Genomic DNA, 13,145 nt, shown 5'->3' with positions numbered 1-13,145 from the left:
AGGTCTTTAACTTTAGATTGCATAGAAACCACCCCTCCCTTGAGATTATGATCAAGTAGATCTAGGGTGGAGCCCATGAATCTTCATTTTATATAAGCAACCCCACTACAGTTAATTTTGTTGAAATAGCTAACCCTTACAATAAAGGAAAATATACGTTGATATATGTATTTGGGATTATCACCTTTTTGCATGATCTTTAGCAACACAATCTTGTCAGAGCACTCTGTTTAACTCTTGGTGTCAGCATCTTGAGCATCTTAATTAACATCGTTAGCAGCATGAGATAGTGTAATAGTTTGATAAGCATTCAGAAGTCCTGAATTACCAAAGCTTATCTAACATTATCTATCATGCTTGAAGCTATAAGACTTTCTGCTTGCCAAAAAAGTGGTCTTCTATTTCTTGCCCAACCTCTAATCCTTTTTTCACAAAACTGTATAACACATGAACCAAGCAAGAGTATTTAAAGCTCCTATTAAAATGGGGATATGGCCCCACTTTAAATTATCTAGAGGAGAGACCAGTTAATGTCTTGAAATAAATATTACTAGAGTTTAACTCTGTTCTATGAAGGCTAAGTTTCAAAAGTACAACCAAAAAAAACAAAAGTACAGCAATAAACTAAAGAGATATAAAGAACAGCTAGAGAGCCATTTAAAATATTTGGAATAAGTAGGAGGAAATAAGCATTCAATGCTTTAATGTAGTGCCCTATTGTTGGGTTTGAAATAGTTCATAACCCAGTGATTGCTTTTACATTAGTGACTGCCATCACAGAAGCAGAGATTCATGTTGTTTGCTATTATATCCCCAGCACTGAAACAGAGCTTGGGTATGCACCCAACAAATACATTTTTTTAAGAATGTAATTATTTTATTAATACTTACAAGTATTTTTATGATTTGAACATATTTTTGAAATGATAACGTTCTATTTAGTGAACAGTAGTGGACAAGGCCAGATTTGATGTTTTTCTATAACCTTAAGTTAGCATTGGCAGCAGTTCAATGAATTCAAATCCTTTGACTCTAATCACAAGGCTTTCCCTTAAGTATTTCACTGATTTTTGTACTTCACTGATTTTTGTAAAATATTCTTAGTTTGAACTGTTATTCAAATTGATTTTAATAAAATTTGTATGTGGCTAGATATTCCTTGTTGATTTCACTTTCACTGACATTTTTACTGTCATTTTACAGTGCTTACAAAATATTATATATTGGATTTCTCTTCTTTCCCCCAACTTTCGTTTTAGAATCAGGAAGTACATGAGCAGACTTGTTACATGGGTATATTGCATGATACTAAGGTTTGGAGTATGAAAGAATCTGTCCCCCAGATGGTGATCATAGTAATCAATAGGCAGGGGTTTTTTCAATCCTTACCCCACTTCCACACTCCCCCCTCTTATATTCCTCAGTGTCTATTGTTCCCATTTTTATGACCATGAATACCCAAGGTTTATCTTCTACTTATAAGTGAGAACATGTGGTATTTGGTTTTCTGTTTCTGTGTTAGTTTGCCTAGAATAATGCTTTGCAGCTGCATCCCTGTTGCTGCAGAGGATGTGATTTTGTTCTTTTACATGGCTGCATAGTATTTAGTATTCCATGGTGTATATATACCATGTTTTCTTTATGAAGTCCACTATTGATGGGCATCTAGGTTGATTTCATGTCTTTGCTATTGTGAATAGTGCTGTGATAAACATACAAGTGCATGTGTCTTTTTGGTAGAATGACTTACTTTCCCTTGGGTATACACCCAGTAGTGAAATTACTGGGTCAAATGGCAGTTCAGTTCTCAGTTCTCTGAGAAATCTCCAAACTGCTCTCCACAGTGGCTGAACTATTTTACATTCTCACCAGCAGTAGCAGCAGTGTGTAGGTATTTCCTTTTCTCCACAGCCTTACCAACATCTGTTATTTTTTGTCTTTTCAAGAAAAGCCATTCTGATTGGTGTGAGATGGTATCTTGTGGTTTTGATTAGCGTTTCTCTGATGATTAGTGATGATGAGTATTTTTTTCATGTCTGTTGGCTGCTTGTAGGTCTTCTTTTGAGAAATGTCTGTTAATGTCCTTTGCCCATTTTTAAATGGAGTAATAATTTTTTGCTCTTTAAGTTTCTTAATAGATTCTAGATATTAGACCTTTGTCAGATGTAAAGTTTGTGAATATTTTCTTCCATTCCATAGGTTATCTGTTTACTCTCTTGATAGTTTCTCTTGCCATGCTCCTGTGTGCTCTTTAGTTTAATTAGGTTTCATTTGTCAATTTTTGGTTTTGTTGCAATTGCTTTAAAAAAATTTAGCCACAAATTCCCTCCCAATGTCAATATCAGAAAGGCTATTCCCTAGGTTTTCTTGTAAGATTTTTATAGTTTGAGGTCTTACATTTAAGGCTTTCATCCATCTTGAGTTAACTTTTGTGTATGGTGATAGGTAGAGGGTCCTGTTTTATTCTTCTGCATATGGATAGCCAGTTATCCTAGCACCATTTTTTCAATAGGAGTTTTTTTCCCATTGCTTATTTTTGTCGACTTCATTGAAAATCAAATGGTTGCAGGTGTGTGGATTTATTCTGGGTTCTCTATTCTGTTCCATTTGTTTATGTGTCAGTTTTTATACCAGTACCATGCAGTTTTAGTTACTGTAGCCTTGTAGTGTACTTTGAAGTCAGGTAATACAGTGCCTCTAGCTTTGGTTTTTCTTTGTTTGTTGATTTTTTTTGTTTTATTTTGCTTAGGATTGCTTTGGCTCTTTTTTGGTTCCATCTGAATTTTAGAATTTTTTCCCCAGACCATCAGGTATTTGATGAATTTAAAAATAAAAAGAATTTCTCTCTATTCTCCTCTTTCACATTAGTGAGGGAATAACAAAAACAGGAAAAATTGACTGAATAGAATAAATGTGTTTATCATATTTAGATTATTTTTCCTTTCTCAATTTTATGCTTATAATAAGTAAAAATAAACGATCTAATTAGAGCTAAATGGGGTGACTTGTGCCTATAACCTCAGCACTTTGGGAGGCCAAGGTAGGAGGATCACTCAAGCCCAGGAGTTCAAGACCAGCCTGGGCAGCATAGGGAGTCCCCATCTGTACCAAAAAAAAAAATTGTAAAAATATTAACCAGGCATGGTGGTACATGCCTGTAGTCTGAGTCACTCAGGAGACTGAGATGGGAAGATCACTTGAACCCTAAAGGTTGAGGCTGCAGTGAGCTGTGATCACGCCACTGTACTCCAGCCTGGACAAGAGAGCAAGACCTTGTTTCTAAAAAGGAAGTGTATATGCATACACACATGTGCACACACACAAACGTGCACACACACATGCAGAGAGAGAGTATAAGTGTATATATGTAGTTTTAGATGTATAAAAGTATATACATAAAATATATATATACTTACATTATATATATATATATATATATATACACACATGTGTATATATACACACACTTTTTTTCTAAATATATATATAATTAGAAAAAATTCTGGGCAACTGCCAAATCCTTAACACTTTACTTCACAGTTTAAGAATTTTATGTAATTGGGACCACTATTAGTATGCTTGGGCTTCCATAGCAAAATACTATAGACTAGGTGGCTTAAGCAACAGAAATTTATTTCTCCACAGTTCTGGAGATAGGAAGTCTAAGATCAAGGAGCTGGCCAATTTGGTTTCTGGGAGGGGTCCCTTTCTGGCTTATAAATGACTACCTTCTTGCTATGTCCTTACAAGATGGAGAGAGGGTGAAAGAGATCTCTGTCTTCCTCATCTTATAAGGCCACAACCACATTGGATCAGGGACCCAGGCTTATAATTTTATTTAATCTTAATTACCTTTTAAAGACCCTATCTCCAAATACAGTCACATTGGGGGTTAGGGCTTCATTATATGAATCTTGGGGGATATAATCCAGTCAGTCCCTAGCAGGGCCATTTCAAAATTGTGTCTTGTCTTATAGATGAGAGAACAGTTAAACTGGATTTACTTCTGAATGCAGTAGATGAAGTTTTAGGTGAGTCAGAAGAAATGATGATAAGACAATAAAAATCATCTAAATATTTAACAAAAGAAATTATTTTGAAAGTATTTTATGTTATTTTGTCCATAACATATTAATCCTGACACTGTATCTGTTTTTATTGGCAATGTGTATACAACTAAAGAGACATCCTTTATAAACTAAATGTTATTAATTATTATAATATAATCAGTTGTTACCTACATCTTATTTAAAAGGCCACAGTGTAATGCCTACAAAACATGTCCTATATTCTTTGGAGTTTTTCAATAATATAATTTCATTCTTTACTGTTTTGATAGCAAAATAGCAGTACAAATTACACATACAGGTAATATGGCTACTAATAATAAGTTCATGCAAATATTACATGCTGGCATAATTATTCATACCACCTCATTTAGTGAACTATTACAAAAACAGTAACTTTCTGTGTGCTGTGTTTGGTTCTTGTTCCCAACATTAAAGAGCTTTCTTCTACCAGAAAGAAGTTTCATTTTTGAAATCTCCCTTCTCATTCTGGGTAATCAGACAACACTGATGATTCTGTTGTTTTTTATCCTATATTAGAGGATGGTGCTACACAGACATAGTTTATTTTATAATTACTATTGAAATGTGATCTTTTGCCATTATTTTCTTTTTTAAGGGGAAGAAATTAACTATGAAGACCTGGAAGATATTCTGAGAAACATGGGGTTAAGCCTCACACTGAAGGAAAACTCGGTGTTGATGAAAAGTTTATCACTTGATGGTAAGCATTTAAGTTACAATGAGGTATTTATTCATCCATTCACTAAAAGTTAATGTGTTGCCATTAGGTACTAGACATTATATTTGGCCCTGAGTCATAAAGAATAAAAAAGACAATGTCCAGGTCCTAAAAGAATTCAATGTATAGATGGACAGCACATACTAAAAAAATGCTATGCACCATGGTAAGTGCTATAATATTAATAAATACATACTGCTATGAAAGTAAAAGGAGAAGATTGACCAGCTATGACTGGAGACTCTGAGGCTTCACAGAGTGGATATTATTTCAAATGAGCTTGAAGAATTTAACAGGAGGAAATGGCAAGAACTAAAAAGAAAAACGTAATAAAGGCACAGAGGCTTACCCAACATGCCATGTTTGAGGAACCATGTATAATTTCATGTTGATATAGTATAGAGTACACAGTGATATTCACAATATGTGATGAAATACTTTATTAATTTCACTGGATTTAATCAATAATTTAGGTAAAATCCATATGTAAATTTCACCTTTCACCACAGAGAAACATAGAGTTGAAAGAATGCAACCTTCCAACCATAAAAGTTAAAGGAGGATAAAATGCCACAGGGCAGTTTATCAGTCTTCTCTTGTTTACATTAGTCCTTCCCTCCTGAAGAGTTTATGTGCTGACCATTGGTCTAGCCTTTTGCTGCTGCTTTCTACGGTGAAGGAGTAGGCAATGATAACCTTAGATTCATGATTGCTTTAACTGCCACTGCTAGCCCTCTACTCTAGGCTGTAAACACACACACACACACACACACACACACACACACTACGTACAGGTTTTCATTTCCCAAGAACTTTGATGTGGCTTTTCACTTGGTTTCTAAAATCCAAATTTCTGCTCAAATTTTAGTTACTCCAGGGTTGATCTGTGGAGAGGAAGCAGAAATCCATGCTACCTCACCACCTATGTGGGAATAGATGAATTTCTGTAAATATGAAACCTGTCATGGCAACAGACAATATCTCACTGATTACCTTAAAGAAGAATTTATTTTCATGGGCCTGTCAATGAAAATACAAAGCAATATCCATCTGATATCATGTGAAAAATGTGTAGAAATGCTCAATGCTAGCATTCAAAGAAGTCTTGTCATAGTCATCAGGTTTTTTTGCTCAGGAGTCAGCTGAGCTAAACGTAACATTATCCTGGGGAACACTAATATGTATGATCTTAAGCAGAGGAGTAGAAAAGGAAAAATCGGAAGAAAAGAGATATGAGAAAGGCATGGCAAGGTACCACTAACTGTTTTGATTGTCAAAAAAGAAAAAGTAGGTAGATTTACAATCTTAAGAGCTTTCTCCTGTTGGTCTAATTCTTATTTAGGGTATAAACAAAAACATGAAAAGATTTGAGTAAAGTTATAAGAGTTATTCTTCTGAAATTGCTGGGTTTTAAAATATTTTATCAGGCCTCCCTATCAGTTGCTATAGTGTGCTTTAATATCTTACAGCTGCTGGAAAGTTGTATAAGCATAAGTTGCTGGATGGTTTAAGATCTCTCCCAGGTAAGTGAGAAATCAGGTAAAACCAATTGCATTAACTTTTTTAAAACCACCAAAATATATATTTGTGGTGATGACAAGTTTGGCAATTAACCTGTTAATATTAAGTGTCTCTGTCTCATCATTTACTACTTTGAACATAGTACCTTTAGGGAAATGATTTTTTATTCTATCACTGCATTTAAAATGTATTTTACAATTAGAATTATAAAGACAGTTTATTGCCAAATTTCATCAGACTTGCTACTCTTCATTTTTTTTCCTTATAAATGTCCTATGAAAGCTATAGTCAGATCCTCTAGACAAAAATGGGAGAGCAGGTTCTGCTCCTGATTCACATGACAATTCTTTTCATACAAACAACTTTATTATTTATTTGTTTGTTTACCCTCTAAATACTAGTCATGGAAATGCCTAGTAGTTTTCACTTTATTGTTATTGTTTGCATTTCTCATTCCTGCCCTCTTTTTTTTCTTTTTCTCTTTTCGTTACCTCTAATAATGTCTATAAGCAATCCTGTCCTCTTTTTTTCTAAGGAGTGAGGCTTAGTGTTGATAAGCTAAAACCCTTCATGGAACAAATGGGCTTTAAACTTGAGGAAGAGGAATACCAAGATCTGAAAAACAACCTGCCCATTGATGGTGAGCTGCTCTTTAAGCAAAATTTTGGATTCATATATGAGAACTTCTGAGAGTATATTTAGAGTTGTGCAGAAGCATTAAAAAAATAAAAAAGAAGCCGGGCGCGGTGGCTCACGCCTGTAATCCCAGCACTTTGGGAGGCCGAGGCCGGTGGATCATGAGGTCAAGAGATCGAGACCATCCTGGTCAACATGGTGAAACCCCGTCTCTACTAAAAATACAAAAAATTCCGGGCATGGTAGCGCATGCCTGTAATCCCAGCTACTCAGGAGGCTGAGGCAGGAGAATTGCCTGAACCCAGGAGGCGGAGGCTGCGGTGAGCCGAGATTGCGCCATTGCACTCCAGCCTGGGTAACAGGAGCGAAACTCCATCTCAAAAAAAATAAAATAAAATAAAAAATAAAAAGAACTGCACTCCAGCCTGAGCAACAGAGTGAGACCTTGTCTCCAAAATAAATAAATAAATAAATGCATAAATAAATAGATGCGCAAAAAGGTAAGAGTCTAGCCCTCAAGAATTAATCTATTCATGCAGTAGACTTTATTGAGCATCTAATATATATAAACTATTAGGAATACAAAAATGAAGATGACAGGATCTCTGACCTCTAAGATTTCATAGTCTAGTAATACATATTATATGCAGACAAATCATCATAATGCTATGTGGTTGTGAATATATAAAAATATATTCAGTGAGATTCTAAAGGAGGGAAGAGCTAAGTTTTACAGGAAGGGAATCAGAGAAATGCTTGTCAGAAGATATGCAGAAATTCTCCCAGAAGAAGGCATTCCAGATAGGAAAATGAACAAAAGCATAAATGCATGCAAAGTCACAGAATTTTAGGAGAGCAGCAAAAATTTCCTTGTGGTTAGAATATACTCTTCATGTTACAAAATGCAGGAAAAAAATGGCTGGAAATGCAGATTGCCAGGACTAGAAAGCTGTGTAGTTTAGTGAGCCTTTCAGTAGTGTGTATCTTTCTAGAAATTTGTCCATTTCATCTAAGTTGTCTGATTTGTTGGCATGAAGTTGTTCACGGTATTTCTTTATATTCCTTTTTAATTTCTATGAAGTCAGTAATGATGTCCTCTTTCCTGATTTTGATCTATATCTTTTTTATTTAGTCAAACTAGCTAAAGATTTGTCAATTTTGTTGACCTTTTCAAAAACCAACATTAATTTTCCCTATCGATTTTCTGTTTCCCATTTTATTGATTTCAGTTCTAATCTTCGTTCTTTTCTCCGTTCAGCTTACCTTGAGTTTAGTTTGCTCTTCTTACAGTGAAAACTTAGATTCTTAATTTAAAATCTTTCTTTTTTGGCAGAGTTTTGCTCTTGTTGCCCAGGCTGGAGTGCCATGGAGCTATCTCAGCTCGCTGCAACCCCCACCTCCTGTGTTCAAGTGATTCTTGTGCCTCAGCCTCCTGAGTAGCTGGCACTATAGGTGCCTGCCACCATGCCTGGCCAATTTTTATATTTTTAGTGGAGAAGGGGTTTCACCATATTGGCCAGGCGTGTCTCGAACTCCTAACCTCGGATGATCCACCCACCTCAGCCTCCCAAAGTGCTGGAATTACAGGTGTGAGCTACCATGCCCAGCCCTTTCTTTATTTCTAATACAGGTGTTTGCAGGTATAAATCTTCCTCTAAGCACTGATTTAGCTGCATTTTGAAATATTTCATATTTGCATTTGCATTTTCATTCATTTTAAAATACTTTCTAATTTCCCAGGTAATTTCTTCTTGATCCATGGGTTAATTAGCAATGTGTTGTTTAATTTCTAAATGTTTATGGATTTCCCAAATTTCCTTCTGTTGTTGATTTAGAATTAATTCCTTTGTGGTCAGAAAACATACTTTCATAATTTCAGTTCTTTTAAACGGAATGAGACATATTTTATGGCCTAGCATATGGTCTAGCCTGGTGAATATTCCATGGTTGATAATATTGTTCAAGTCTTCTTTATCCTACTTACTTTTCTGTTTAGTAGGGTACTGAAGTTTCCAACTATTATACTTGAATTGTCTATTTCTCCCTTCAATTTTAGCCTTCATACTGTAAGTAGTGGTATGTCCAGAGTATTTCTCTCTTGTAAAATCAGTGCTGATTGTCAACGTAGACAGCGTTATTGGAAGCGAAAACTGGAACTTGAGAGATACTTCCATGATCCAACAAGAGACAGTGAGAGCCTAGGCAAGGGAAGCGAACTTAATGATGGATAACAGAGTGACTTGAGAAAGATTTTAGAATTTAAATTTATTTATTAAAACTAATAAAAATGTAAAGCAAATAGGGCATGGTGAGTGATTTCATGTGAGGTGTGAAAAAGTAGAATTTTAGGAAGGGATATCTTAATGAGTAAGTCATCAGTCATATTATAAGCCAATTCAGGAGGAGGTTCAGTTTACAGTGTCAGGAGAGTATTTTCAGTTTTAGAAAGGTAGAGTTTGAGATACTTGTAAGACATTGACTTAGCCATATGAATGAAGAGATGGTTGGAAATGAATACTCTAATAATTCATCTTATTTATCTTTAGGAAGTTAGCAGACCACAAATTTAGCAAAGCTTTAGCAATGTTTCAGAGCAATGATGAGATTATTAGTAGACCAAAAGGAAAAGCCAAAAAGTAAATAAATGGAGAAAATATCTGTCAGGGAAAGTTTTAAAATAAACAAATAAAATAAGGAGGAAAATAGTAGTAAGAGATAGAAAAGAATTTATCTAGAGTGAATTCCAACCTAGCAAAAATGATGTTTAAGGTGGGCAATAGTAATAATTCCCCTTTACATCAATCACATCTACCATACATCAGCATAGACTCATAATAATGAGAACTACAAGTATCCAAAAAAAAAATTTCCAAAATAATAACCCTCTGGGGAAAAACAGCAGAAACCTGGGGTTCATCCCACTGGTTCTACTGATTATATGTCATTGTGGAATGAAGTTGGAATTGGAATTAGCCAGACAGGGATTTGAATCTCAGCTCTGAAAATTCTTGGCTGTGCAAGATTGGTCAAATTAACCACTCTGAATCTTAGCTCCCTGCTGTCAAAAAGAAAATAATAGCTATCTTTGATATAGTTGTAAATTATTTAGCTTTATTAGTAGCAATAATAATAATCAATATACATTCATCTCAACACAATGTCACCTAGTTATACCTCTGTTCTGGTCAAAAGAAAGTAAATTTTCCATTGGATTTTTTTATTATTGAAAATATATCATTTCTCAATATTTTTTATCTACCTATAAAAGGATATAGATACTTTTTCTTATTCATTATCCAAGTATCTTGTAACTTTGCTGGAATGCCACAATGACTTTGGTTGTAGAAGAATCAACCCTCTCCTTGTGTACTACATTTCAAGTCAATGAGATCTTAGGAAATAGCATTAGAAATATTCATATAAATACCATTCAAGCTATTCATAAGTCTTCTATGGAAATAATTAAAATACATGAGAATGGAAAATTAGCCAGGCATGGTGGTGTGTGCCTATAGTCCCACCTACTCAGGAGGTTGAGGCAGGAGAATCACTTGAACTTGAGAGGCAGAGGTTGTAGTGAGCTGAGATTGTGCCACTGCACTCCAGCCTGGGCAACAGAGCCAGATTCCATCTCAAAAAAATAAAATACATGAGAATAGATAAGACATCTTCCTCCAAGGAACTGACCATCTATAAGCCTCTTTTTTTTTGAGAAGGAGTCTGGCCCTGTCACCTAGGCTGGAGTGCAGTGGTGTGATCTTGGCTCACGGCAACCTCCACTTCCCAGGTTCAAGCAGTTCTCCTGCCTCAGCCTCCCAAGTAGCTGGGACTACCGGCGCCCACTGCCACACCTGGCTAATTTTTGTATTTTTAGTAAAGACAGGGTTTTCATCATGTTTACCAGGCTGGTCTCAAACTCCTGACCTCATGTGATCTGCCCACCTTGGCCTCCCAAAGTGCTGGGGTTCCAGGCATGAGCCACTGCACCTGGCCTATAAGGCTCTTTAAAGTTTCACTTTAAAAGGCAGTATATCCATATAACAATATTCTACCCTTTAAATTTATACAAGTTTTAAAAAGAAAAATACAAAATAAAGTTTAAAAACAAAATTTTGAAAATATTGTTAAAGTTCAGTTAGATTGATCGAAATCTCTTTTCTTTTTTTTTTTTTCCAGATGTAGTCTCGCTCTGTTACCCAGGCTGGAGTGCCGTGGCGCAATCTTGGCTCGCTGCAACCTCCGCCTCCTAGGCTGAAGCGATTCTCCTGCCTCAGCCTCCCAAGTAGCTGGGACCGCAGGTGCACGCCACTACACCCAGCTGATTTTTGTATTTTTAGTAGAGACAGGTTTTCACCATGTTAAGCAGGATGATCTCAATCTCTTGACTTTGTGATCCACCCGCCTCAGCCTCCCAAAGTGCTGGGATTACAGGCATGAGCCACCACTCCCAGCCCTTTTCTTGATATTGAAGTGGGTAGTAGAATAAGGACAGACAGACTAAGCTAAGTATGGATTGAGTGTAGAAATAGGCATTGGTTCTTGGTTTAGGGGAGGGGGTTTTTGCAGAAATATGGATTGTTAATGCTCCAAGTCAAATCTTCCCTGCTGGAGCATTTTCCCTTTTTAAGTTGCTTGATAGCATTGTGATCAATAAAACAGAGTTATTCCAGATATCAAAGTAGAGAGGACTACTACTTCAGTGTGTCAGCCCAGCATTCTACCACATGAGGTTAACTATCTTAATAAAATAAAAAGTTATATTAGAAGTGTAAAGTAAGTATCCTTTTTATAATCAGAGATTTTTCTTTACACATTTTCCATTTGGAGTTTTAAAAGATAAAATTCTAGGCCAGGCACAGTGGCTCACACCTGTAATCCCAGCACTTTGGGAGGCCGAGGCAGGTGGATCACTTAAGGTCAGGAATTGGAGACCAGCCTGGCCAACGTGGTGAAACCTCATCTCTACCAAACATACAGAAATTAGCCGGATGTGGTGTCTTGCACCTGTAATCCTAGCTACTTGAGAGGCTGAGGCTGGAGAATCACTTGAACCCAGGAGGCGGAGGTTGCAGTAAGCAGAGATCGTACCACTGCACTCCAGTCTAGGCAACAGAATGACACCCTGACACAAAATAAATAAATATCAGAATAAAAGGATGGAATTCTAGAATAACTCATACAAATTTGCGTTTAACTTCAATGTATGACTTTTTTTTTTTTTTTTTTTTTTTTTTTTGAGGCAGAGTCTCATTCTGCCACCCAGGCTGGAGTACAGTGACATGATCTTGGCTCACTGTAGCCTTCACCTCCTGTGTTCAAGCTATTCTCCTGCTCAGCCCCCTTTATATTTTATACAAATATTTAAAAAATTGAATTTTTAGTAGAGATGCGGTTTCACCATGTTGGCCAGGCTGGTCTCAAACTCCTGACCTCAAATGATCCATCCACCTTGGCCTCCCATAGTGCTGGGATTACAGGTGCACCTGGCCAATGTATGACTGTTACATCTTTCTTCTGTTCTATTATTGTCTTCATGCATAGGATTCTGTCTTGTCTTACAGATGAGGGGAGAGTTAATGTGAATGTGGTGATGGATGAAGGACATCTTTTTACAGGTAGGTTAGATTTTTATTAACTCATTATTGAGTGTCTATTATATCCCATATATGGATCTATAAAAACCAACTTTCCAGGAGCTTGTGTGGTTGAGGCAGGAAAAATACAAGTAAATGCAATACAATGTTATAGGTTGTGAAGACCATATGCAAGGTAAAGAAGGGGCAAGATGGTCGTTTGCACCTGAGGAAAAGAGATTGAGAAATAGTTTTGTAGAGTGGGTAACATATGAGCTGATCCTTAAAAAAAATGAGACAGTGTTTGTCAGGGAGACAGTGTTTCTCACAGAGAAAAAAAAAGCATAAAAGCCACCAAGATGAGAAACAGTATGGAACTTTAAGGAACTAGAAATAATTTGGCATAGCTGGATCATAAAATGCTGTCAGGAGTTTAGCAAGAAATAAAAAGCAAGAAAGGGGATGTGGTAGGCTCCTAAAAATATCCAGGTCCTAATCTTCAAAACCTGTGAATGTTCCCTTATATGGGAAAAGTGACTTAGGCGATATGATTAGGAATCCTGAGATGGGGAGATTATCTTTATCTAAGTAGACCCTAAATGTAAT

The 13,145-nt window shown here is 36.2% G+C and overlaps 1 protein-coding gene across 1 annotated transcript in view; it reads left to right on the top strand.

Moving 5' to 3' along the window:
• EFCAB3 (EF-hand calcium binding domain 3) overlaps nt 1–13,145 on the top strand; it is a 118,211-nt gene that overhangs the window by 1,448 nt on the left and 103,618 nt on the right. Inside the window, exons 3-7 of the mRNA XM_032265934.1 lie at nt 3,978–4,031; nt 4,687–4,791; nt 6,279–6,332; nt 6,866–6,970; nt 12,528–12,581. Coding sequence (XP_032121825.1) covers nt 3,978–4,031; nt 4,687–4,791; nt 6,279–6,332; nt 6,866–6,970; nt 12,528–12,581 — 372 coding nt within the window. The remainder of the gene's footprint in view (nt 1–3,977; nt 4,032–4,686; nt 4,792–6,278; nt 6,333–6,865; nt 6,971–12,527; nt 12,582–13,145) is intronic.

This window comes from Sapajus apella, unplaced genomic scaffold (genome assembly GCF_009761245.1).
Source record: "Sapajus apella isolate SASKATOON/1434 unplaced genomic scaffold, GSC_monkey_1.0 scaffold153, whole genome shotgun sequence".
NCBI classification, from domain to species: domain Eukaryota; kingdom Metazoa; phylum Chordata; class Mammalia; order Primates; family Cebidae; genus Sapajus; species Sapajus apella.
The sequence above is the reverse complement of the archived record's forward strand: the minus strand, read 5'-3'. Positions and strand labels throughout refer to the sequence as shown.